Below are 27913 nucleotides of genomic sequence, written 5' to 3' on the forward strand. Positions count from 1 at the left end.
TCATAGGAAAGCAATAGCAGAGTGTAAACTTTTGGGCCCGATTTACAGAACGATTTCAACGTTGTTTTTGGCCGCCTTGGCCGTCATGTCATTGTTGTTCTTGTTCAATTAAAAAAAAGAAATTGGCATGACATCCAAACACTGGGAGGATAGTAGGGTGAAAAGAAATATTGTAGAAGTGTTAATCCGTATGTCACCCTTATAAAACCCCCTTTCTGTCGTCTACAACCAAGTAATGCAACTGCAAAGTGCAGTAGAAGTGTCAAATGATGTCATGAAATCCCTGTTGATGTGCCTGACGCGACCTACCTCACGACACACAGGCCACAGTGAAAAGTTACCGCTAGTTACAGATGTAGGTATTATCGGACGTTTTGACGTTTTCTTTCGGACAAGCTTTCAAATGCATCGATTTTGTGTTTGTAGATCAAACTGTGAGTCAACCACATGGGATATTCACACCCTTATTTAAAAAAAAACTCAGATCGGGTCAGTGGCGGTTTTCACGTAAACTGAAACGACCGTCATTCCCGTGGGGGGAGGATTGGAGGAATGCGGTTCTACTGTACCTGACTTGGGTAATGTCCATGTTTTTTCAGGCATGGAGGTCACCTTGAGAAAGACACGGTACTCTTTCAAAGGATGGGTTCACTATTTTTCTCCTATGTTTCTCTTTTCATCTCGCTAAAATGTTCAGCGTGGCCGGGGACCAAGCGGGAACCAACTTTCTCATAAGAAAAATAGCGAATCCACCCTTATCTTCATTTATGGTATTACGCTGTCATACGACCACAATAATCCAATATCGTTCTGTTTGTCCGAGTTATTGTTCCATGTGTTGCCCTTTTCCTCTCACAGCGCCTGCACCTCCATCCTGGCGGTGCAGGCGCTGTGTCCCCTGCCTGGCCTTTCCTGCTACAAGTGGCTCTGCCATGGTGAGCTCTTGACGTCTGTGCGTCTGGCTGCGCATCCGTGTGCTCCGTTGTCTGCGTGTTACGCTGTCTGTGCGCTCGAAGTGCGACAGTCACCTTCCTGTCATCCCATTGTTCTGCCAACTGTGCGATACAGACGGGGACAACTGCGGGAGGGTAGCTCCCAAAAAACGTGGGACGTCATATCCCTGTCGCCTCTCTTCGATGTCCAAAAAACATCCACTGTACAAGACCCACACCTGCTTTCCACTCCCTTAGTAAACCTACCACTGCCCGGTGTAACCAGGGTGTAGGATTGGGGCTTGTATGGCGTTGTCCGTCTCTGCTTTGTAAACACTTCACAGCTGGCAACACGGACCTGTGGCTTGTTCAAGCCTGTGGCAATTCATGGCAACTCATCTGTTGTAAAGCAATTTTCTACACTGTATTCGAGCAGTTTGAATGGCTACGTTAAGCATGAAGTCATTTATGGTTAAGTTCATTCATGGATTTCTGTTTAGCGTTAAGGTTAGTGAATTTAAGTCTTTTAGAGTGCATTTTAGAGGATGTGATATGATAAGATTTAAGCGGATGAAACGAGGACCAAATCCAGCCTGTATCTTTCAGCCCCCTCCCCTCCAGCCGAGGAGCACAGAGACACACACACAAGATGGAGGATCCCCAGGTACAATAGAGCGCCTGGCCTCACGTAAGCAACCTATAGCGCCCTGCTCTCCAGGGGGCTATAGCTGGCTCTGTGATTAGGATTTAAGCACAGTCATTTAAGGAGTACGGTACATTGGCTTTTCTTGATGCCTGTGTGTGCACGCGTGCGCGCGCACACACACACACACACACACACACACACACACACACACACACACACACACACACACACACACACACTCCCACTGTATGTCCCACTCCACTCTTCTTCTCTCCACATCTACGCCTCTACGCCTGCGTAGATAAACGCCGCAGATGTTGCATCTACAACGTGGGGGGGGGGGGGGGGGGGGCTCATCCCTTGCCTGTTCCCGCTATTCTCCAAAGGGGGTTACGTACCGATCCGTCACCAATAGCCGGAAACGCCGGCACGCGCACACACGGGGGCAAGAGACAAGGCAGCAAAGTTATTGGGGTACCAGATGGCGTTGGATGGCGCCCAAGGTGCTCCCGCGTTGGCACGAGGTTGGCAGGGAAAACAAAACAAACAAAAAGAATAGGAACAAAAAATGTACCACATTGAAGAAACGCATACCTCCAAAAACAAGTGTTTTGTAACTTAAATTGTTGACTTTTGCATGGTCTCAGGGCACCAACTACATACTGTAGTGCCACTTTGCCTGCTGCTCTCTCTCTCTCTCTCTCTCTCTCCCTCCCTCTCTCTCGCTCCTAATAAGGGCTAATACCACTCTCCGTTCCCCACAGACGATAATAAGTAATTCCGTGATTAATATCCTGGTCTCCGATGGCGATGTCTCCATGGCAACAGGAGGAGAAGGGGAGCTTAAGTGAAAACGGCGACACGTTACTCTTTTAATTGGCTACGAATCCCAGCTGGGGGGGGGTCTGCAAAAGTTATTGTGGCTATTTTCCCCCGGGAAGGTAGGAATCCCATATCCCACATCGCCGTCTTGTCTTATTTGCCGATCTCCCCAGCGTTAAACAAATTCAAAACTGCTAACCGTCCGGTTGCCGCGGGGCGGGCGGCGGGCTGTGACCGCCCCAGGTGCGCCCGCTGTGCTTTCACTCACTCCCGTCTCATCCAGACGACGCGCACCCGGCTTCCTCCGCCGCTCCGGGGCCTGGTGGCATCCGCTCCTTTTGAGCTTTAATTCCACACAAAAGCACGAAAAAGGGCGCGGCCATAGCGCACAACGGTGTGAGTGAGAGAGTGAGAGAGAGAGAGAGAGGGAGAGAGAGAGAGAGAGAGAGAAAGGACCAGTGAGAGATTTCCTCAATCTGTCTCGGGGGAATAAAAATGAAGGATCACTTTCGTGGCCGAGCGCTCAGCTCCATAGTCCTCGGATCCGAGAAATTCATTTCATTTCTAAGATTAAAAAAATAACGCTCTTGAAGTAAACTTTAGGGAGTCACCCTTTCCTATTCAGCGTCTCGACCTTTGGCTCGCTTGAGTATCTCCACAACGTCGGTCGAGGGAGTTTGCTTACCCTCCTGTGTTGACAGGTTTAGAATTGTACCTTATTCTGAACCAGCAGGAGGGGGGTGGCGAGAGGGTGAGATTCAGGTTCCAGTGAAGCAGGTGAAAACTCCACTCATGTCACCCCAAATGTCGGTTGCAAATCAAACTTTCTTTTTCAGGTTTTTTTTGGTTTTTTTTGTCCATTCTTATGAGGTTCAAAAAGCCATTGAACCCTTTACGTATCAAGACATAAAGTCACAAAACCATTTTATTTGGGTTTTTTTTACCAACTTTTGAATGTGGTGATTTAGTGGAAACGGCTTAAAAGAAATCAAATAAAGTGCATTCTGTAACCATGCTGCACGATGATTAGATAGCAGTTCACGCAAAATTCCCCAAGTCATTTATTTCTGTGGCTTCAAAAGGTTCATGTTGGGAAAAATCCAGGAAGGCGTTGTGGTTTCGGTTCGCAAAGTTGTCAATTTTGAGTCGGAGCATGCATATACAGTCACAGTACAGTACCTTAAACACCAAATCAATTGGCAATGAAAGATTATTCGCTCGTAGCAAACAAATATTTGAAATGACTTTGGATGCGGGAATCACCGAAAAGGGTGGTGGGGGGTGGGGGTCTACGGTGTAGGAGGAGAAGAAAGGGAAGTCATTTGTATTCAAATCCTGCGCTAATACTCAGCCGGTCTATTTCTCCCTCTATTTACTTAAAGAAGAGCAGCTCGACTGCGGCAATTCTCGTTCCGGAGTCCGCCTTTTATATTGGGCTCCAATCAAGCTTTCGCCTTTATCAACGTGCGCAGCGGGCGGCTCTGTGTCTATGTGGGCACCTAGCGCCGTGTCCACCAGGGACAGTGTGTGTGTGTGTGTGTGTGTGTGTGTGTGTGTGTGTGTGTGTGTGTGTGTGTGTGTGTGTGTGTGTGTGTGTGTGTGTGTGTGTGTGTGTGTGTGTGTGTGTGTGTGTGTGCGTGCCTGCTTGCGTGGGGCAGCGCCAGACAGCAGTGAAGAGCAAAGCGGTGACTGTGGCGCAGGCCTCCACGCTCCCCCATCTCTCCCCCATCATTCTCCTCCTCTCTGTCTGACAAGCCGGGCCCGAGGGGGTTGTATGCTCCTCTGTTTGATTTGCGCCGGGGGGGCTGGGTCGTGTTTGTTCTCCTCAATGCAGCATTTATCGCTTAAAATTCTCCTCACGACCTTGGCCCGGCATCCCGAGCCAGCGCAGCTCCCGCTCTCCCCGCGATATCGCCAGTCGCCGCTGCCGGAGGAGGCGCAGCGGCCAAACGTCTGTTCTTGATCATTTCCATCATGAACCAAAAAGGGGGGGAAATAAAGAAAGAAATAAAGGGGAAAGGTGGGAGCGGGGAGAGATGGGCGGAAGAAAAGGAGGCGGCATTAGATTTATTTTTTTTAAATGTTTTGCTTCGGCCCCCTACAAGATTGTTTCCATTTAGGCAATCTGCGGTGGCGCGAGTACCGCCGGGAGGTTGAGCGTTATCGGAGCGCTCTCTGGTGATCGAAACAGAAAACTGCACCGCTGCCTCGCTGGTCGACTCCACGTGTGCCTTCCTCTAACACGGGTCTCTGCACTTCCGCTGTTAAAATGTGTTCTCTCTCTTTTATCTCTCCCTCTGCCCCCCCCCCCCCTACACGCACACACACACACACACACACACACACACACACACACACACACACACAACACACACACACACACACACTTCGTATTTCTCGCTGGCCTTTGTCATTTCTCCATCTCTTTTGTGCCCCTACTACACTACTTTGCTGCCATTACCGCACGCTCAATTTTCACACACACACACACACACACACACACGCCACCCCACGCCCGCTCAGATCCCTGTCGGGCCGCATTGTGGGAGGCGTGTGGTGGTTCTTCACCCTCATCATCATCTCGTCCTACACGGCCAACCTGGCGGCCTTCCTCACCGTGGAGAGGATGGTGTCGCCCATCGAGAGCGCCGAGGACCTGGCCAAGCAGACGGACATCGCCTACGGCACGCTGGACTCCGGCTCCACCAAGGAGTTCTTCAGGGTGAGCGGGTGGGACCTCGGGGTTTGGGGGTCTCACAGGGGGGAGTATTACAAAAAAATAAAATATAATAATAATAATAATAATAATAATAATAATAATAATAATAATAACAATAATAATAATAATAATAAAAATAAAAAGAGTGTTAAAATGTGTTTGTTACAATCAAGAATATGCTTTGTAGATCATTATGGACTTTTTTTTTGTTATTCCTGGATGGATATGGTAAGTTATTTTGAGTTGACTTTTTCGTGTTACTGTTACTCTTAACTTACTCTTGGAATCAGTTTTTTTTTTTGTTTTATTCCGACACTGTTTAGCCCACAAACGGTCAGTATTATGGTCAGTACCATGAAGATCTGAGCTAATATCTCATGTGTCCTTCCGCCTTTTGTGCTGTATGCCGTTATGCTCTCATCCCCACCCCGTCCCCCAAAAAAAACCCACGCGCAGCGGTCGAAGATCGCCGTGTACGAGAAGATGTGGGGCTACATGAAGTCGGCCGAGCCCACGGTCTTCACCAAGACCACGGCCGAGGGCGTGGCGCGCGTCCGCAAGTCCAAGGGGAAGTACGCCTTCCTGCTGGAGTCCACCATGAACGAGTACACGGAGCAGCGCAAGCCCTGCGACACCATGAAAGTCGGGGGCAACCTGGACTCCAAAGGCTACGGCGTAGCCACACCCAAGGGTTCACAGTTAAGGTGGGTGGAATAGTGTAACAATATGTTCCACGTGTTGTTATGGTATTCCACCTTCCCTGGCGTGCCGCCTTTTTTCACTTTTCCATCTCTTCTTACTCTCTTCTACCTGTCTAGCTGTCTCTTTCTTTGACGTGTGGCTTGGATTTTTTCGGGTGGGCGCGGGTGGGGAGCGGGAGGCCCGGGCGCTGGCTTGAGTGCAGATGCTTTGGCTTTTTTGGCAACTGTGTTTTTCGCTGCATGCATGGTGGCGTGCGTTCATGGCGATTGGGGGTGGGGGGGGTTCTTTTTTTTTATTAGTGTGTAATTTTGTTTTTGTATTACAGCTCTTCACACCAGGTAAATCATTGTGTTCGTGCTTGTGTTGAGATGTCGGACAAGCATGCACTAGCACTGGCGCACTTCACCAAAGAGTCACTGTTTTTACTTTGCTATTTTTGAGATAACCTGCAAGTTATTTTCTTTAAATACACCCACCCCTCCCCCCTCCCCCACCCCCAGTATGATGTCACCAGTCAATGCTTTTTTTCAAGTTGCAATGTAATGACTTGTCTAGTTCTCTCTCAGGCTTGACCTCGGTGACGGGAGCCATTTGAGCGGGCGGCCCCGGCGTGACTCTGCCGGACCCGCCCTACAGAGGGGAATTTACGGGGCTTTTAATGTCGTTGCCGTGGGGAGCTGGGCCTCTCGTTCCACACTCTCATTGATTACATTCGGGGCTAGCCAGCGCCCACTGTAAAAAGGAATGTAGAAATACCTATGACGGAAGGATGAACACTGCACTGTCTGCTATGGGAAAATGTCTCCTTTCCCCCTGTAGACGCGTTCTACGCAGCAAGAGCGAGAGACGGGAAAACAGATCATGGAGGGAATTTGTCCACTCTAGTGCATCGTCGAAGAACATGGCGAGCGCCGCGGCCATTGATCAGATGTAATGAGAGAGTGTTGAGAATACAATGGGCAAACATAGCGTTATTTCACCTCGGCGTGTAACGTAACATATATTGATTTGCAGGGGAGCACCCGGCTCCTCACGGCCAGCAAATGAAACACGTCTGTCTTCCTTCTCCGTAAATTCTTCTGTGTTTCGACCCAGCCCCTGAAAGCGGGCGGCCGGGGCTCTGTTTGTTTTCCCACGTGGATTGGTGGCGCAGTTTTGTGGGGTTTTTTTGTTTTGTTTTTTTTCACAGCAGCACCGACCCGGGCAAGAGTCCCCGACAGATCACGGTAGTCCTCCCTTCGGTGCCTTTCTATCTCGTTTTTGACGGGATTATCGTCTTCTGTCAGTCACTCTCCCTGAATCCGCCGGGGGAGGGGGGGAACACGGAGCGGGCGGCGGTGTCCGGCCGGGGCTGCCGCTTCACTTGGCTCTGTGGAACCGGCTCGACTCTTTTAACGCCGTCTCGTCAGCCTTTCTTTATTGCCTTGCATTGAGAAATAAGCTAGTATGCAGCTCTGTGTTAATATTTCATTAATAATGTTTTTATTTCCATTTTGATGCAATTTTAAGAGGATGTGAACACACAGTGAGGCGTCGAGACTTTGATACTCCGTTCCTGGAAACAATCTTTTCATCCAATTGAAATGTCTACTTATATACAGGCTTAACGCTGGTAAACCCTGCGAGGATTGTTGCCATGTTTTAAAAACAGTAGAGCAACCCAATACCCAATTTAGCACGTACACAAGATCCCGTTTTTGACTCGTAAATTGGTAGGGAAGTGGATGACGCCAACGGAGCTCCAACGACGTTTCTCTCTCGCTCACTGTGCGTTTGCAGTCCTCTGGGACCATGTTGGGTTGTGGACGGGACGCAGTGGGGGCATTAACACACTTTTTTTACCACCCTTTGTCCCCCTCTTATTGTCACCCCCCCTTCCAATCCCCCATTCCCTGACCCATCCAACCCCCTCCCCACTCAATTGGACAACTTACTCACGCCTCTCACCGAATTATGCTTTTATCGTTTCTCAAGAAGTGCAGTTAACCTGGCAGTGTTAAAACTCAATGAGCAAGGCCTGTTGGACAAATTGAAAAACAAGTGGTGGTACGACAAAGGAGAGTGTGGCAGCGGAGGAGGGGGCGAGAAGGTTAGCTGCTCTGTCGCTGTGCCCTTGTGACCTTGACTGCGGGTAAAACCAAACCAAAGTTTCCTTTGGCGACAGAGGCATCTGCCGGGATGACAACGGGTTCTGGATGAAAACAGCAAAAAAAAAATGCTGAAATAAATGGGGAGGGAGGGAGGGAGAGAGAGAGAGAGAGAGAGAGAGAAAAGCAGGAATGTTTGCGTTAATAGTCTCTTGTGATCGTCACGTTAATGGTGACAAAGGTGTCGTCCTCCTGTGTCCTTCAGATGAAAAAAAAGTTCCCAGTTTGGGAACTCTTTCCGAGCCGATAGTTTTGTGTCGACAGCATTGACCCGGCCGGGCTTGTGCGACCAGCCCCGGCAGTATGCGCCTGTTCCATCAGAAAGTGACTGAGCCGGGATCCCCCCTCCCCCTTCCCTTCTCCCCCTGTCCCCCGACACTCCCCCGCCAATCCCACAGTGTTAGGGTGGGGCCCTGTCGACTCAGGCCCTCCTCATCGACTTTTTCCGACCTCACACCCCAACGCCCCCCCCACCCCAGAAAATACACCCAGCGATGAGTCTGCCTAGGGGGGGGCGGATGCGGGGGGAGGGATGTAGGGGGGTTGGGTGCAGGGTTTCGGTACCCGGCTCTGTGACTTTTGATTTTTTTTTTGTTTTATTAAAAATTGAGTGAAGAGTTCAGAGCTGCTCTTGTTTTTGGGCTTCTTCTGATTGAATAACATAAAATAACATGGTCCTATGATGTTATTTATGTTATTTCCTCCCATCCCCCCCCCCCCTACCTTACCCTCCCCTCCCCTACCCCCCATCCCTTTCCCCCTCAACCCCCACCCACCCCCCCACCCCCACCCCGTGGTTTGAAGAACGCCTGTAAACCTTGCCGTATTGAAACTGAGTGAAGCAGGAGTCTTAGACAAACTGAAAAACAAATGGTGGTACGATAAAGGGGAGTGTGGACCCAAGGATTCGGGAAGTAAGGTCAGTCTCCACCGGCCCTCTGGAGCTCAGTCACCCCACCCCCCACCCCCTCCCCTCCCCGACAACACCACCACCACCATAACACTCTAAAATGTTCGCCAAGCGCGGTTCTGCTGCTAATACAGCGTGCCGGAACATACAGTATATGACACACACACACACACTTTCTGTAAGTGGCCGACGCTAACCGGAGAAGGTTCGAGGCGTAGCCCGAGGACGCACAGCATGTCGCAGCACTTAGGCACTGAGTAACGGAGTTCGCATGCTTTGTTGTTTTGTGACTGCGGGTAAACTTGGCGACGCAGGAACGGCGGATCACCCTCCAACTGGTCCGTCCCCCGACACTTACACGGTCACTCTGAACGGCGCGTACGCCTCTCTAAAGCCCCGGTCACACCAGAAAAAGATTTGCTCCTTTGGATACATACTGTATAGGCGTCTGCTATGCAGAGTAGTTGTAACCTAGTGATGCAAACCTTGTGAACAATTCGTTCGTAGCGAACGGGTCTTTTAAATGAGTCGGGAGTCACTCCCGCCAAACAAGTCGCCCGTTCGCCGCTTGGTAACCGCAGAAAAAGAGACGCGACGCTCGATTTGTGAACGAAAAAGCATGCGCCTCGAGCCCCCGCGGCCCAGCAAGCTCAGTGAGCGGGCGAATCTTCTACCGGTGAACAGAAAAATGACTCAGCCGGTGTTGGGGTTGACGTCCTACAAAGTAAAGCGTTAGAATACCCAGATGACTTTTTTGCTGTAACCAGTAATGTAACGCGTTAGTTTTGCAATTCAAGTAATCAGTTATTTACTGTAGTTACGTTTTCAAAAAAGCAATCTGTTACTGTTAAAATGTATTGCCCTGTTCCTTTTGTTGCCACAAAAAAAAAGAGAAATCCCTCACGCATTTGCACCAGGGTTTCCATTTCGCTGGAAGATTTCAATGTCCCAGGCGACAGGGAGAAATTCCGGTCAAATACTATCTGTGATTATTGAACTGAAAAACAATGAATAGGCAGGCTAAATAAAGAATGACATCATCAAGGCAATCAATGTTCCATTGAAAAGTAGGCTACTTTTCACACAGACTCACATGCATAACGCGATTTTAAAATGAAATCAATTTATAATAACGTTTGTGGTGCTGCCGTCTTCTTCAGCACATCTCATCGACATATTTTACACAGTGGATATTTACGTCTGCTTTGGGTCGGAACTTAAATTTCCCAAAAAATTCCAAACTACGGATTTATATGGTCCTGTCAAGAATACATCATCTTTATCCTTCTCCTCAGTCCCAGGTCTGGACACTGCCGCTCTGTGTGTTTATAACTTAAGCGCAACCTACCCACGAGGGAGGGGCGGGCCTTCGTTCTTCAACGACAAACATGATTGGCTAGAGGTGAAAGGTCACCTTTAGATCGTCCAAATTGATTGGCTCTTCGTTGCCATTTTCCTAATGCGTCTAAGCGCATGTGTAGCTCAGGCACAAGAACACCAGAGTGAAATGGGGGTTTTCACTTTTGATAATACAAAAGTACCCTAATGAGTTACCTTTCTCAGCAGGTAACGCTTTAAGGTAACAAGATACTTTTTAATGGCAGTAATCTGGTAATGTAACAAGTTACTTTTAAAAGTAACTTTACCCAGCACTGCTCAGAATTAAAGTAATGTGGAAAAAAACGTGAAGCCATTTGTTAGAATTAACATTGAATGTAACTGATTTACACTTTGCATTCCACCACAATGAATAATTTTGACTGTTTCAAAACGAACAAAGAGTATGAAAATTGAACAAATCCTTTTACTGAGGGACTCGCCAAGAGCCGAATCTCCAAAAAGAGCGGCACTTCACGATCACTACTATAAACAGTAAAACATACAGTACATAAGCACCGCATTTACCACTATTTACCACTTCTGCTTCGACTTAGACTACAAACACTTTATTTTACAGCAGCGCACTATTGTATAAAATACGATGATGTTGTCACAGCTGATATGATGGCCTGCTCACCCACAAACTGCCCCTTCAATGGTGCAATCATTTACTTTGCTGCCGTAAGTGAACGTAATGAGTTCAGTGCAAAATCTCGGAGTCACAAATGCTGGTGTGGCCGGAGGCTTGAGCAACACTTAACTAACGACTCCGCCGAGAAGCGCGAATCATCGCGTACACAATTTTGCATCCATAGCGTCACATCCATGAATCACCATTGCCCCGCAGCTTACACAGCAAAAGAATCTTACGTCAGGCAAAGAAAAATCGAAAGTTAGAGGGGAAGAAAAGTCTCGAATCAAGCAATATTGTCGGGCGACGGGGTGAGAAAATGTTACTTGACAAGATTTCTTCAATCGAGGGAAAAAAACCCTGACATAGAAATGATCCTATTGTCTCAAAACCGATCCACAACACATTGTTTTCTTAAAGATAGGAAATGAATTAAAATCTCAAAATCAAGACTGCTGATAAAAGTACTGATTCACCTGAAGAAATCCTTAGAACTGGAGATTTCTTCCAAGTTAGATAGTCTAAGGCCTATTTTCTAAACGCTAGCTCAATAATCACAATTCTAGGTCAGTCAATTTATATCAGATTTAAAAAAATGTATTTGGATGGTGTATGGATTTTCCGGCAGTCTCTAGTTTCAAGCGAACATCTTGTAGGAAGTCACTGACACCCGCTCTGAGATCCCAAGAACACACAAATCAACACGGTATTGATAACAAGGCCTTAGCTCACCTCCTGCAGACAGAGGTTGAGATAGAGAGACACGGAAGTCAGCTGGAAACACTAGAGAGGCGTCATCAGTTTGGTTGGCATGGTTACAAGCAGCTATAGACTAGGAGATGCAGAGGCCTAGGAACCACCTAGTGACAAATAAATTGTTGTTCTGTGTTAATGTGTGTATGACTGCGAGTGTTTGTACATCTGTCTGTGCCTGCGTCCTGTGTGTCATGCGTTTGTGATATAGATTTTCTTTCTGTTTTTTTATAGTCTGTGTGTGTGTGTGTGTGTGTGTGTGTGTGTGTGTGTGTGTGTGTGTGAACGTTGTGTGAATGTAAACTGTGATGCAGCCACTGCAGCCACCGCACAACCTCTGACTTTGCTTCTGTCCTCTCTCTCTCTCACTCTCTCTCTCTCTCTCTCTCTCTCTCTCTCCATCCTCCTCTCTCACTCTCCTTCCCTCCCCCGCTGGGCTTCCAGGACAAGTCGTCCCAGGCCCTCAGCCTGAGTAACGTTGCGGGCGTCTTCTACATCCTGGTGGGGGGCCTGGGCCTGGCCATGCTGGTGGCCCTCATCGAGTTCTGCTACAAGTCCCGCAACGAGGCCAAAAGAATGAAGGTGGAAACCCCTGAGCCCCAATACCAACAACACCCCCATTACCACTTCCGTTTCCTCCACCAACACCACCTCCACCACCACCACCACCCCCACCACTCCCATGTGACCCCAACCCACAGCCCCCGTCCCAGCCCAAGTCGCAACCCCAACCCCAACCCTAGACGGCAGACCCAGAGTTCCGGGCCCAGCTCCAGCCCGAGCGTCTGCGATTTGGCCGAGCTTAGCGACGTTTTTTTGGACGTGCCTGGTAGCGGTGGGGATGATGATAAGATATAGCTGGGTGTCTTCCATGGAAGCCAGCCACACCCCTGCCTCCAACCCCCCACCCCCCCCCCCCCCCCACCCACCCCACACCACCCTTCCGCCTCTAGCTTCTCCTGCGCGCTGTACGACCCGTAAGTGAAACTGGACCGTGCCCTCCTTTGCTAGCTTTGCCCCATGCTGCGGCCTCTGCTGCTGTCGTGATCCGTGGCGAGCTCCCTGTCTTATCTATTTGTATATCTGTGGTCTGGTTGTCCTTGATGTACACGCCAGCTTTTTTTTTGGCCATGAACGGGAGGGTTGCGGGGGATCAGCACTGCCACACAATCAGAGTCAGAACCACTGGCTCTCAGACATTATCTTCATTAATCAAGCAAGTAATATATGCCTCATTACACCATCCCAATCAATACAAAAATGAATCATATTAAATAATAGGTCCACGATGTTATACGTTGGTTCTTGCGACGTTTTCAGTCGGTTATGAGCATCAGATGGTGTTTAGTCACCGCCGTGTGATCGGATGTGTGAATCACAACTGTCTGCCCTCCGATTGGTCATCACTGTGACAGGAATGGTTCCACCTTTTTTTGGTGTATATCCAGACCCCCGTCATCCACTCTCTCTCCTACATTGTCTTCCACCACCAGGTCCAGCTAATATTCTTCCCTAAAATCAACATGTTATTTGGTGGTGGGTGCTACTTTTTAACCTCACAGGGGGCCATATTCCCCCAAAAAGTTGTCATGTTACCAATTTTACTTGTGACACTAAGAAAAGTCATGAGTGTTTATCATCCCTAACGCAGACTGAAAGAACACCAGCATGTTGCGTTTTAACACTGCAAACAACACCGCCAACACCGCCTGTGCCGTTGCATCCAAAGATTGACTTTTGGGAAAAGAGGAAAAACTACAGATTCATAATGAATTAGATGCTTTGTGGCAAAAAAAAAGAGACTTGTGGCTCTCAACGAATGGCCGCTGAGAACATGCTTCCAACGCAAAACCCAAATTTTCATGTTGTGGTTGCGGGAAGGAGGCCGAAAAATGAGGGTTAATATATTACTCTGCGTACATACCCGTCTGTGTCTCCACATATCTACATTTGTCAGCACTCTCCGTGAATTACGATCGTTCCCCGACGCCTGGACCCTGACTATAAAACTCCGCCAATACCCGTGTACAAACAAAGAGCCCCTGGAAGGTCTTTATGGAAGAATTTCCTCTGGGTACAACAACAAGATCACACAGCTGTAAACACTGGTAACACATCCACCCACACACACACACACACACACACACACACACACACACACACACACACACACACACACACACACACACACACACACACACACACACACACACACACACACGAAACACAGTGCATAGTCCGGGGTAAATAAAGGGATAGTCCAATTCCCAAGCAGGTCCATCGCGCACGATAGATAATCACCACACAACTGCCAAACATAATGAACAACCAGCTGTGGGCACCGCGGCCCACGCAATGCCTCTAGTAATCAAACCGTACTTCAGCCACTACACCATGATGGGGGGAGGGGCGGGGAGTAATGGCCTAACGATCCCTTGAGTTACGGCAAGGTTATTGATGCAAGCAGGTTAGCGGGGGTTCGCGGATATTTCCCCCAGCCCCCTGATGGTTCCACGTGCAGTGTTTGTCCCGCGTGATTCTGTGTCCCACATCTCCATTGTGCTACCGCCTGGCTGCTGCTTAGTCAGCTCCCTGTCCCCATATCACCCTCTCTGTAGTAACTGTGTGGCTGACAGGTGTATATAGTTATATATACCTGTATGTATGTATGTATGTATACACGCACAGTATAGTATTTACTGTATATATCTATCGGGGTGGAAAGGTGTCCATCCGAAAAAACGTATCATAGGCTTTACACTGTCTCTACCATGGTTATATAAGAAACCAGTGTGACCTTTGCTGTGCTTACCCTGTGACGACAAAGTGACCCAAGCCACTGCAGGTGCAGGAGTTTATATTGATGTATTTATTTTAAATAATAATAAGAAGAAGAAGAAGAAGTTGTACCTGTGCGTTTGATAGAAAATCTGCTGATTCAGCAAAATTGCGGAAAAAATATTGCCCCTGTAAGAAAAACAAAACTTTTGTTGTTGATTTTTTCAATGATCTGTTTTCCCCCCAATGTACCATATATAAACCAAACTGAAACTGTGACTCAAAAACTGTTATACAACCAGAACCATGTGTTTTTGAACCGTGACACCCCGTATATATACAGTGTACATACACACACACACACCACACACACACACATCAATCAGCCACAACATCAAAACCACCACTAATAAGCATTAATATTGTGTAGCTCCCCCTCGTGCTGCCAAAACAGCTCTGACCCGTCGAGGCATGGACTCCACAAGACCCCTGAAGGTGTCCTGTGGTATCTGGCACCAAGACGTTAGCAGCAGATCCTTTAAGTCCTGGAAGTTGTGAGTTGGGGCCCCCATGGATCGGGTTTGTTGTTCCAGCACATCCCACAGATGCTGGACTGGATTCCGCTCTGGGGAATTTGGAGGCAAAGTCAACACCTCAACCATGGAACAACATGAGAACCACAACATTAAAACTACCGACAAGAAACCTGACAAGAGTTCATCTTGTCAGGTCATGCCAGGTGCCATTGGAATGAGATGAGCAATGTTATTCACGTCACCCGTCAGTAGTTTTAATGTTGTGGTTCTCATGTTGTTCCAGTGGCACCTGTCAAGTGGTGGGATATACTGTATTAGGCAGCAAGTGAACAGTCAGTTCTTGAAGTTGATGTGTTGGAGGCAGGAAAAAAGGGCAAGCGTAAGGATCTGAGCAACATACAAGGGCCAAATAATGATGGCTCGACGACTGGGTCAGAGCATCTCCAAAACGACATGTCTTGTAGGTATTCAGTGGTTAAACCTACCAAAAGTGGTCCAAGGAAGGGGACAGGGTCATGGGCGCCCATGGGCTTATTGATGCGTGCAAGTTTGGCCCGTCTAGTCCGATCCCACAGAAGAGCTACTGTAGCACAAATTGCTTTAAAAAGTTAATGCTGCTATGATAGAAAGGTGTCAGAACACACAGTGCATCACAGCTTGCTGCCATGGGGCTGCATAGCCGCAGACTGGTCAGAGTGTCCATGCTGACCCCTGTCCACCGCCGAAAGCGCCTACATTGGGCACATGAGCTTCAGAACTGGACCAGGGAGCAATGGAAGAAGGTGGCCTGGTCTGATGAATCACATTTGCAAAAAGGGTTTTGGTCCGATCCAATCGAGCATCTGTGGGATGTGCTGGAACAACAAGCCCGATCCATGGGGGCCCCAACTCGCAACTTCCAGGACTTAAAGCATCTGCTGCTAACGTCTTGGTGCCAGATACCACAGGACACCTTCAGGGGTCTTGTGGAGTCCATGCCTCGACGGTTCAGAGCTGTTTTGGTGGCACGAGGGGGAGCTACACAATATTAGTGGTTATAAGTGGTAGTTTTAAGGTTGGGGCTGATCGGTGTGTATGTATTTAAATATTTATGTGTGTATATATATATATATATATATATACTGTATAGATTTATTGTATATACAATACATATATTATGTATATTATACAGTATACATTTTGTTCCAATAAACATTTTTTCCTTTTTTAACCCCCACTAATTCCCCCCCCCACCCTTTCAGCTGACGTTCACAGAAGCCATGAGAAACAAGGCGCGGCTGTCCATCACGGGCAGCGTCGGAGAGAACGGCCGCGTGCTGACGCCGGACTGCCCCAAAGCCGTCCACAGCGGGCCCCCCATCCGCCAGAGCTCCGGTCTGGCCCTGGTATCCTCCGAGCTCCCGTGAAAACCAAAAACCTCCCAAGTGCCTTACTCTGGATTAAAGAAAAAAAAAAAAAAAAAAGACCCAATCTCGTAACCCACCCCCCGCCCCCCACCTCCAGTCCCAATCCCGCAACCCTCCCAAACAATAAAGGCTTTCCGCCACGATGGAACAGCCGGAGGAAACGGAAAATGGCATTTAACACACGCCCGCCACGAGGGCCCGGCGCTGGCCCCGACCTGCGTATTTTTTGACGACGTTCTGACTTGTTGCGGCTCGAGGACGGCGCTCTGGAAGTTAAAAAAAATCTAGGAATACAAATCCACAGGGACTTTCAAGCCGAACAATCTTGAGCTTGGCAGTTATTGGGGCCAATCGCAAAGGGGCCCACGTTGGACTCGAGGAGTCGTCTAGTGGAAGCTGTTCTTCTTCTTCCACACCCCTGACTGCTGCTCCTTAACAGGTGGAAAAGGACTAGAGCGATAGAAGATTTTAATATCATGATATATGATAAGGGAAGACCAGAAAACTGTAAAAAAAAAAAAAAAAAAAAACTTGAAACCTAAACTGTGCATTTTGGATTGCTGTGAAATTTGGCAAACTGAATCACAATCATGATTGTTTTCGAATCCGAACCGTATTTTCGCCAGCGAGGGTGTAGAGTCGAAGAGACACTGTTTAGGTACAAGAATCTCAACTTGATATCCATAAAGGACATGCTGTTAGGGAGGGTTAGGGTGCAAAACATTTGTATTAATATAACAAAAATAAAAAAAATCTCTTCAACGAATATATGACAAAACATAAGAAACTGTGAAGATAAGTAAATATGTATATTCAATGAAAATACAACAAGGGGAAAAAAAATCTAGCTGTACATAGAGGAGACTGTATAACATGCTTGCTTTTTAAAAGGGTGTACATAGCAGATATTGTAGTTGACCGACAGTCCTTTTTTTTTTGTAACCATTTTAAGAATATCTGATTCATCGCAATAATGAATAGGATGAGGCCACTCCAGACAGTGAGACATAGAGTACAAGGTTTAACTGTTCAAAACCTTCAACTATATAGAAAACAGGATCACCAACCCAATATTTGAATCCATGTTTTCATATATATATATATATATATATATATATATATATATATATATATATATCTCAAATCCAGCAATGAATGTTAAGTAGCTCCACCCCCAATCCTTAAAATAATCAATCCTCACTGTGCAGATGCAGACCTAGGAGGTTGCTCATTGGGACAACTTTATGAGCCAAGTTACTGCAGTCAAAATAAATACTATTTTTTTCATTGTTTTGCCTATTTTTTGTACCCAGGAATCAAAAACAAAACAAAGAAAGAAAGGGAGGAAAAAAATCCATCTCCTGGTTTAAAATTGTCAACATTGCAAGTACTCTCATCCGGGGAGATCTTTAAAAAAAATAAAATAAACATTTTTGAAATCGAAAGATTATGTGCGTCGAGTCCAAACGAAAAAACGCGAAGTCGAGAGAACGCAATCTCGACCGGCCTCTGTCGTTTCGAGGCGCCGGCGCTGCTTTCCAATAAGGCGCTGAGAATGTTTTTATGTGGAATGAGCCCTCTCCGCGTCCAAACACTGTGGATCCTCCGTCGGCCGCCCCCCTCGCGGCTCAAGACACTGTAGCAGGACACTGTCGCACGCCCGGTCTCCACCCACTGGTTTCCACGCCCCCCCTGGGGTGACGGAGGGACAATCTTCGGGCCTCTTGGGCTGCAATGGGATGCACACGTGGCCTCGGACTCGGCTATATCTTTTGTCTACAATTAAACCCGGGGGATCACGTTGGTCAGAAACATTGTTTGCTCCTGTTTTTAATTTGGTTTCCATCCCCTCGCGCGGGGGGGGGGGAGTTTGTAGCTTTGAGTAGGAAAACAAGCCCGTCGAGGCAAGGCCATGCCAATTTTTGGGTCTCTTGATATGTCTGTAAAGCTCAAGTCAAATGTATTATTTAGTTTTTAAAAATTGTAAACTTTATTTTAATTTAGTTTTATTTTATTTTTTTTAGTAAAAGTCAATTCCAATTTGCCTGTTTTTTTGTGTCGTTACTTACGAACGGGCGCCGCATCTGTGTTGTCACCCGTTGGTTTCTGGAGAGACGGTTTGAAGCCTTGAATTTGGGCTCACGCTCGCCGCCATCTCGGCATCTTGACATGAAGCCAGAACTTCCACATTCCTGCAGGGAGGCGGAGTCTCGGTGTGCTGCTGAAGCGTGGCCGGGGTGGAGCGGCCTGACGGAGTCGGAGGAAAGGAAGAGAGCCACCCACCTTTCTTGTTGGAAAGGAGAGTGACGACTCAGACGGCGGCTGGGGAGCACGTACCACATGTTGGTATTAATGTCCAGCGTACTTTAGTAGGTGAGGTAAAGGAACGATGCCTTTTCGGACATACTACACCGTCATTTAAACTTGAGTCATTTCACACTTACTTCCTTTCAGCACGTGGCAGGTTGATGACGACACTGCAGAGAAACTTTTACTTCTGCTACTTTTTACTCCACGATGCATTATGGGACATGCTTGCCAGCGCAGTGTTTGCATCCTATAATATTTCACCGGATGTAGTGTGTTGTATAGTATGCATTTCGGACGCAGCGACAGAGTTTTACTTGTACAAGCATTGTTAGAGCCATATTCACACATCAATTCAGTCTTTACAAAAAGTCCGGATGCATTCGAGAATCCCGTTGTCTTGAAACATTTTTGAACTACAACCCAGACTCTCCATAAAAGGAGGGTTAGGGTTTTAATAAAGACCCACAAGATTTTAACCGTCTCCAAGGCCTTTCCCCCTTTATGTTGTTCCCCAGTGTTAATGTAGAGTAGAAACACTCTAACACTGCAAACCTGCAAAGGTGATGTTGGGAGCATTTAGGTGGGGCGTCCAATAGCAATTCTAGTGGGTGGATCTCCTACCTTCTGTTTATGCTGATTAAATATGGGGGGAAGGCATGTTAAAGGGACAACCCAAAAGAGAAAATATGTGGATTATTTTATTTTTTTTAAACAAAAGCCGCTGCCAGTAACCATCTGCCCATCTGCTCCTGTTGTGTCCGCTCAGAAACCACACTCACTCAGGTCACTGCAATAAAACCAGATGACGCGCGACAAAAGAAGAAAGAAACAGACTGAAGCCGCCACAGTGGCATTTTAACCACACATTTATCTTCTTTATTGTGTTTTCCAAAAGGTACTGGCTACACGGCACAGACAACTGAAGCGTACGTAGAGATACCGTCTAATGTCTGGATGGACGTTCGTCATGCAGACACGACGCTCTCTGCAGCAGCTCGGAAGCGACACGTACAGCGGCGTGGATCTAACTTGGTCTACGTCATCGTTAGGACCTACGGCCGTTATACTCCGCCGGCAGCGCATATTACTATTTCATTGTTAAGAAATGTGTGCGTTTTTTGTTTGTTTCGTTTTTTTTTCTGACAAGAGTGGAAAGTAAAGACGCTCCCGAGAAAGGAACCCGAGCCCGCGGACATTCACTGAATTGAATGGCGATATAATACTGACGAAAAAGCATTGACATTCACTTAAATGCAACACGGATATTGCGTAGCGTTTAAAACACAATCGACGGCGCAAAGCACGGAGTTAAACAATATCTCACATATCCAGGCTCTGGGTGATAAAAGATGAGTGACATGGTGCACGGTGTTCTCTAATGATCTGGTGCAAAGACTAAAACTGTGATTCAGAGTTTAGATAACACTGACCTGCCGTGGACAAGGAAGAGATGGCTAAATTATTTATATATACAGTATGTATATATATATATATATATATATAAAATGTATGTATACACATATATGTATGTATACGTATATATGTATGTATACGTATATACACATATATATGTATACATATACAGTATGAATATAAAATGTATACATATATGTATACACACACACATATATATATATATATATAAAATGTATGTATGTATACATATATACAGTATGTATGTATATATACATACACACACACCTTTCTGTATATTTTGTAGCGCTTTCTCCAAATTTTAGGACTTCATAAGTCAGAATCTGTATTGCCCCAAAGGCTGCTGTCTTGGGAATAATATATTCGTTCTCGGAGCAAGTGTTGTCCAAACTCTGGATCAGAGGCTTGGTGAACGTCACAAACAGAGGCACGCATGGCGCAAAGAAATACACGTGAAGAACTGTGCAGTGCAGCGACTGTAAGTCGCGGCTTTGGCTGCCGAAAAACAGTGGGCGACGGCGTCACAATCAACGGACCAAACGAGCTGCGAATCAAAACAACCGTGAGTACGGCAGGACATTCGTGAGAGCGGGTCAAATTAAAGGCGGCGGTTTGAGAACCTTTCCAACACTGGTAACTGTGTGCTGACTTTGGTAAATTTGTTCGATGTGACAAAATATCATTTGCACGGGTAAAAACATTTCTTAGCCTTGTTTTCAGATTCGCCAGCTGCTGACGGACGGGAATGTGCTTTGAGGGTTTTTTGTTTTTTTTACGGAGGATTCTGTGCAGTGGGAAAAGTGGGAAAATATCTGAGGAGAACAAAAAGGGTTTGAAGCAAAGTGCTGTGACCTGGGAGTTCTCCACATTCTGACGTTTGGCAAGGAGAACCCCCGTGTTCTTACCATGCAGTGAATCACAAAAGTACAGTACAATCTATAGAAATGAACAGTTACAGTGGGAGACAATGCATCAGATATATATACAGTATATATAGCTCTATTTTTAGGGATAACACTGGAGTGAAGAGATCGAAGTGGCGGCATCATTTCTTGAAATAATTCACGTACATACGTCGCTTATTCGAGGCTCCTGTTGCCAAATATCTGTCATTTCCGTCGAGGCCCGGTTGTCGCTCAGCGAGAGGTCGTGCGTTATTAAGACAACGAGAAGAGAATTTGGTTTTCACGGTGAAGAGTAAGAAGAAAGAAAGGAGGAAAAAAAAAAAAAAAAACCTGTAACTGCGAGCTGGATGTTGATGTACAATCACGCCACAAGAAGCTGTCAAAGCGATGAGAGAGCGACGGGGCGGGGCCGTGGGCGCCATCGCCACATCTCTATATCGATGCTGGTGTTCTGACGTTATACCGTGGAAGGTGTGGGATGGGGGGTTTCGGGTTTGAGGCTGTGTGTGTGCGTGTGTGTGTGTGTGTGTGTGTGTGTGTGTGTGTGTGTGTGTGTGTGTGTGTGTATGTACAGGTATGTGCGTGTCTGACTGAGTGTGCTTTTGGCAGTGATGCAACGTGATGGTATCTGGGAGATGGTGGGGAGATGGCGGGGGCGGGCGGCGGTGTTTACAGGTTGACCAGGTGGAGGTCGGAGGCGGAGAAGTGGGGGCACAACGCAGCATCGGGGTTCTTCAGCTGCCGCAGGACGCGCCGCTGGAACTTGGCTCGGACGCGGTTGAACTCCATGATGTCGCTGGGGTCTTCCTCCATCCAGAAGCGGTGGAACTCCTGCATCAGGTAGCCTGGGGGGGGGGGGGGGGGGGGGGCGTGGCATAGGACACATCACATCACATACAACCCCAACCACCGCCACCAGTACTCTGACAGCCAAAGAGCTGTCTCAAGAATTGGCTGTTTCTCCACCACTCAAGCACAGGAAGCCAAAGCGAAACAGCGCACAAACTGGGCTCCGGCTGGCGTGAGGGAGCTGCACTCACTCATGTGAGAGGCCTCCTGCTTAATTGGATTATTTCGATGAGCTCATTATATCCTGTTAATTGATATAGTTGTTTTATTATTTTTCAGGAGGTATAAATCATCTGGTTTATTTCTTATCCTCTCTCCTTTCTTCTCTTCCTAATCATTGTTTCCTCTGAGGTCCATCTTCTGGCTGAGACGGTGCTCTCTTGAACAAGGCCACATGAACGCCTCATCCTCTCCCAGGTGTTTCCAGTTGGGCCTCCACCAAGTGGGATCAGGGAGGGGGTTCTTTCTTTGTTCCTTTTGTTTCATTTTTTCCCCACCAGGCAATATTCTGATTAGTTTTTGTAAAGTTGCTGCAAATGACTTTAGACCCTTAGAATAGACCTTGAATATCGCTTTCTGTTTTGTAGCACCCCTGCGTGTATAACTTATATGAATTGAGGCCGCTTTTTTCATTGACCTTTTGGGCAATGGTTACCTGTGTTTTGTTTTTTTTGTTGGATCTTGCATGGTCTAAATATGTGCTTGTGGTGGATGGGGTGGCTTGAGTAGCCATACCTGATGCTTGTCGGTTGGGCTAATGAGCATCAAGGTTAAAAACCCCGTCCACACGTGTTCTCTCTGCTTCTGGCTAATTCCGCCTCGCCTCATCTCTACAATAAACTGGTCTTCACAACCCCCCCGTCATCTGTGTCTCTGTGCCGGAGGTCCCTGAGCACGCCACTTGGGTGGCGTGTGGTGGCGAGACCGCCACAGTGGTGGGTTCGCCACCACACACACACCATCCAAGTGGCCACCACAGCGCTAAATACAGCACTCAGTGAAAGAAGAGAATTCTGAAACGACTTCTGGACTGTTGCGACTTCTTCTGGCGTTCCACATCTCTGTATACCCAACAGATGGTTCAAAGGGTCAACCTCGGAAAACGCCTTAATGGTGCAAAAAAAAAAGTTAACGACGCCAAACAATATTGCTCTAACTTTGAGAGCCCCGATTTTAATTCATCACACCCCAAAGGCCATTGTGGTTTGGGAACAGGGTTAGACACTGATGGTGATGTCAATGATCTTCAAAATTGGAATACACACAACTGTAGATTTTTGTATGTATGTAATTCTCACTGGATTTTTTTCCCTTTGTATCTTATCACTACACTTGGCTTCAGAATAGTACAGAATTATTTTCCTATTCACTGATGGAAATCATTGCTGTCGGGGCACAGAGCTCCTCTGTAGAGCAAAATCTCGGGACAGACCGCAAATATAAAAGCAATTTAAAATGCACTTTACGACATAAAAAATGTACCGGCATTACTTTTTTATGGGACCTTTGGGATCCCATAAAAATAACGCAACATTTTTTGTTGCTGGGATTGGTATTAAGGCTCTCCACATATAGTACTGTATACAGTATAGTGTATATATATATAAATACATTTACAGTATATCCCCATTAGGGTTGGTGGTGGCAGGGGTCAGACTTACTGAAGGTCTGCTGGAAGTGCAGCAGGCTGGGCATCTCAGGGGCCACGTTGTACAGATGGCTCTTCAGTGCTCCGCTCACCAGCAGCGAGTAGGCCAGGTCTGTGATGTTGATCCCCACAATGGCGAAGGAGTAGCTGTGTTAACAGAGCGGCAGAGGATGAGACGGGACAGTGACATTTAGAATAATATCAATCATCATAATAATAACTTTTATTCTGATAGCACCTTTGCGCATCTTCCCCCCTTACACCAACCGCCTGCATAAACCTTCTCTTTGGCCTTCCTCTTTTCCTCTTGCCGGGCAGCTCCATCCTCAGCATCCTTCTCCCAATCTAACTCTCATCTCCCCTACACACGTGTCCAAACCATCCAACGAACTGTCCAACCTGAGCTGTCCCTCTAATGTACTCATTCTTAATCCTGTCCATCCCGGTCACTCCCAATGAAAAGCTCAACATCCTCAACTCTGCCACCTCCAGTTCAGCCACCTGCCCTTTTGTCAGTGCCAGCGCCTCTAAACCGTACAACATGTCCTGTAGACCTTCCCCTTCTGCTAACGGGAGCAGCCGATAGAAGAAGAAGAAGATTCTGAGAGCACCTTTCAAACGCAACATGCAACTCAGAGAGCTCAGCGTTAATTGAAGCCCATCTAATAGTAAAGATAAAATTGGTAAATAAGTAAATGTGAGGTAAATATTATTAATATTAGAGTCATTTCAGATTTGGGTCATCAATTTAGACTCGGTTTAGAAGGTTCACGATCATACCTCAGCAAATTATTTGAAATCATTATTATTGCTCACAATAGTTTAGGACCAGATGAAACCCTGTTTACCTGAAAATATGATAATTATAACATAGATCAAAAATATTATTTTAATATGATATTAATATATTATTATAGCCTGGGATGTAAATATCAGCTTAATGTCTGAGTACTGATTGATAGTAGTTGGACAGGCAAAGTGGAGCGTGTTAGCCCCCGGTGGCCATCAGAACTAACACAGTTTGAAAGCAGACCTCAGTTTAGGACAGAAGGAGTGCACCTTGTACCCTGTACACACACACACACACACGTGCACACACACACAACACATACACACCTGCACAGACACACCAGCACATTACACGTGTCTGTGCAGACACTCACCCAATAGCTTTGTCCTGGCTCCTCTTCTCCCACTCTGATTGGCTCATCTCACTGTGGAGGAAACACACACACTGGTCATGACCCAGTCCTGGCCCTCGGAAAACCTGATGTAACCTTTTTCCTTATTTGTTTTTGCAACACACTGGTAAATTCCCAGCATGCCAGTCGGACGTGCATTGATCCGACTGGATTTTTCTTTTTCACATGGGAAGACATGGAAGGCAATTCAAAGCCTGTTGAAACCTATGAAACCTTTGTGTGTGTGTGTGTGTGTGTGCGTGTGTGTGTGCGTGTGTGTGTGTTTGTGTGTGTGTGTGTGTGTGTGTGTGTGTGTGTGTGTGTGAAGCGTCATGTGGTGAAAGAAGTGGTGAATGAAAGTGACAGCCGGTACCTGGGCTTTCTGTGCGCGCTCCTACAGTGCATGGAAAACAAGAAGGTGGAGGGTGGGGTGGGGTGGGGTGGGTCGGTCAGAATGGAGGCAGAGGAAGAAAATAAGCGTTTATTTGAAATGGTTGTGGTCCTCTGAGGTACTGACGCCCCGGACAAACAAACAAATTGTGGCCGTCGAATGACTTTAAGCCATGAGAGCAGAAATGAGAAATCGGCGAAATGTGTTCTTGCAGAGCTGAGAGCTATGGGAGTGGAGGATTAAAGGTGGCGGCGTAAAGGGCGCGTGGGTTGCGGAGGACCTACTTGTGCTTGGGCTGGAGGGAGTCGTGGAGCACCTGCAGCGCTGTGGCCTTGTCATGCTCCGCAAAATACCTACAGAGGCAGGCAGAAGCGCTTCAAGGAAACCGACACATGCCATATATCCATCTATCCATCCAAATATCTACATATATCCATCTCTTTCTCTCCCTCTCTCTCTTTCTCTTTCTCCCTCTCTCTCTCACTCTCTCTCTCACTCACAGCAGGTTGTGGAGGCCCAGCAGGCCCATGCCCCTGAAGTCAGTTTTGGGATCACTGCCTTGGAACCCGATCTCACACCACTGCTTGGAGATGCGTCCGCTCAGGGCGGTGTCGGGGCGAAGCTCCTTCCACAGCTGCACCAGGCGAGGGACACGCACGCACACACACACACACACACAAACATGCAACCACAAACACAGCTTAACATAAAAAATATTCATATATATATATGTCTCTTGGTAACTCACCACAGAATAAAACAAACTTGGCATCAGTTCCTTGAGATAAATCTTTCAACCGGCGAAACTGTCAGGCTCGACCTTTTACGAATGAGATTAAAGCCGTGAGGGCGAAAACAGCTCTTCAATTTCTGAATGAACTCGTCATGTGGAGGTGAGGGGATAGGAGCAGGGAGAAGAGGGAACCTTCATCAGCAGCTCCTCGTGATGAGTGTTCTCGCAGTCGTACGGCTCCCTGCGCAGCTTCTCCACCTCGGCCACCAGACTCCTGTAGCCCACGATCTGGAACAGGCTGGCCTGGAGCGAGATGCTCAGCCTGGGGGTGGAGAGAGAGAAGGAGAGACAGAGAGCGAGTCGAGTCTTGAAATACCCTTTGCGAGACAACCTCAAGTCACGATAGTCCGTTCGATTTACAAAGACACCGGCAAAAATATACTACCCCCTACAAAACAAAAACGTGAGTAATAAAACATTAGTACACACACACACACACACACACACACACATCGGTCCTATGTTTTGGTTTCTCCACCATGGAAATGTATGGCTTTCATTGGCAGAGGTGCTTTGACATCACTTCCTCTGGTTCTGTACTGGCCTTCCCAAGATGGTGTGCTACATACTACGGATGCGTACTATCATCCAGGGGGCTCAAATATGTGAGTAAAAAGGAGCCAACACATCATTGTTTCGTCACAACTTCCTTTCCTCCACGTTGTGGGTTGATGAGGAGGCGCATTTAAACTTTTATCGGCATCTTGCCCTCACTATGCATTGTGGGATATGTTTGCTGCTTTATGTTTCCATACTACAATGTTTCACCGGATGTAGTATGTCATGCTGGTACTTTTCGTGTACTATTTGATGCAGCTGCTTTACGTTTTAAGTGTTTTTGTAGATCAGTGTGTTTGAACCCTTGAACCAGAAATAGGGAGATGGAAAGCTCTTGTGTCACAGGATCAGAAGCGCGTGGTTGTAACTAATTCATCACGATACCAGCTCCGCGCTCATCAAAACAAACCACTGGCGTCGAAATAACGGAGGAGTGCCTCACTGGGGGTTGGTGTCGGGGTTGATCTTTTTCAAGGCCATGATGTCCTCGATGGTCTTCTCCACTTTGTCGGGGTGGACGCTGAGGGCCGACTGCAGCAGCTGGGGAGAAAGAAGGCACAGGATGAATGAAGGGGTGGATACAGGACAGCTCGGCAGCAAGTCAGAAGACCAACAAAAAGAAAGACTAACCTCAGAGGTAAATGAGTACCTACCTCATTCTTGGAGTACCTGAGCGAGGACTCTGCAGAGAAAGAACATCGATTCAGACAAGAGACAGAACAATCAAATGCAAACTGAATTATTATAGATTTTTATATTTTTGCTGGCTGGTGCTCTTAGTGAGTTTCCGTCGCAAAGTAAAAAATGAAATAAACAAAGGCGCGGTGTGGGCCTACCGATCTTGAGGGTCCTGCGCGCTCCGTGCTTGTTGTTGTAGCAGACGCGCTGCAGCTCACAGCGGCCGGTTAACTTCCTGGCGACAAACTTGAGTCCCCGCCACAGGCATTTGCAGTACAGGAACACAAAGAACTGTGTCAAAACTCTGGAAAGAAAATGAGAGAAATATTTAGATAGATAGATAGATAGATCGATAGATAGATAGATAGATCGATAGATCGATAGATCGATAGATAGATAGATAGATAGATAGATAGATAGATAGATAGATCGATAGATAGATAGATAGATTGATAGACAAAATATGAAGTGAGAGAGAAATAGAACGAGGACACAAAAACTCAGGACGAGCCGCGAGAGACTCTAAACGAGGGTGAGAGGAGAGACAGAAGGATTGCAAAAAAGAGGGTGTTAGTAGGAGTGCAGTAATTTTAGTTCTCCACCACTGGGACATGCCACAGATCAAAGCCGGCTATTTTTACAGGTGACGGAGGGAAAGAGCTTTGAGAGCCGCGGGAAGCACGGAGCATCTAGATGCTGCAAGGAGTAATAAGCGAACGTAAAAAAATGGCGTGACAAATTAAAGTGGTAACCCTAAGTATAACCTCACCCGTCTGAAGGTGAAGCTACATTTAAGGTCCAGTG

At 47.1% G+C, this 27913-nt stretch overlaps 2 protein-coding genes across 2 annotated transcripts in view; one reads left to right on the plus strand and one right to left on the minus strand.

Moving 5' to 3' along the window:
- Positions 1 to 16362, plus strand: part of LOC307240561 (glutamate receptor 4) — a gene marked incomplete at both ends in the record, with an annotated part of 92937 nt that extends 76575 nt beyond the window's left edge. Inside the window, 5 exons of the mRNA XM_080014375.1 lie at positions 4924 to 5122; positions 5576 to 5823; positions 7796 to 7910; positions 12087 to 12224; positions 16198 to 16362. Coding sequence (XP_079870501.1) covers positions 4924 to 5122; positions 5576 to 5823; positions 7796 to 7910; positions 12087 to 12224; positions 16198 to 16362 — 865 coding nt within the window. The remainder of the gene's footprint in view (positions 1 to 4923; positions 5123 to 5575; positions 5824 to 7795; positions 7911 to 12086; positions 12225 to 16197) is intronic.
- A 5318-nt stretch (positions 16363 to 21680) lies between these two features.
- elmod1 (ELMO/CED-12 domain containing 1) lies at positions 21681 to 27421 on the minus strand (the record flags this gene model as incomplete). Its single annotated transcript, XM_080013218.1, has 10 exons — positions 21681 to 21856; positions 23522 to 23655; positions 24672 to 24722; positions 25063 to 25083; positions 25365 to 25433; positions 25581 to 25714; positions 26006 to 26135; positions 26874 to 26971; positions 27085 to 27113; positions 27268 to 27421. Coding segments are annotated over 10 exons (996 nt in total), but the record flags the coding sequence as incomplete, so codon positions are not given.
- Between the last annotated feature and the right edge of the window lie 492 nt (positions 27422 to 27913).

Source organism: Zeus faber (genome assembly GCF_960531495.2).
Source record: "Zeus faber genome assembly, chromosome: 14".
Lineage (NCBI taxonomy): Eukaryota > Metazoa > Chordata > Actinopteri > Zeiformes > Zeidae > Zeus > Zeus faber.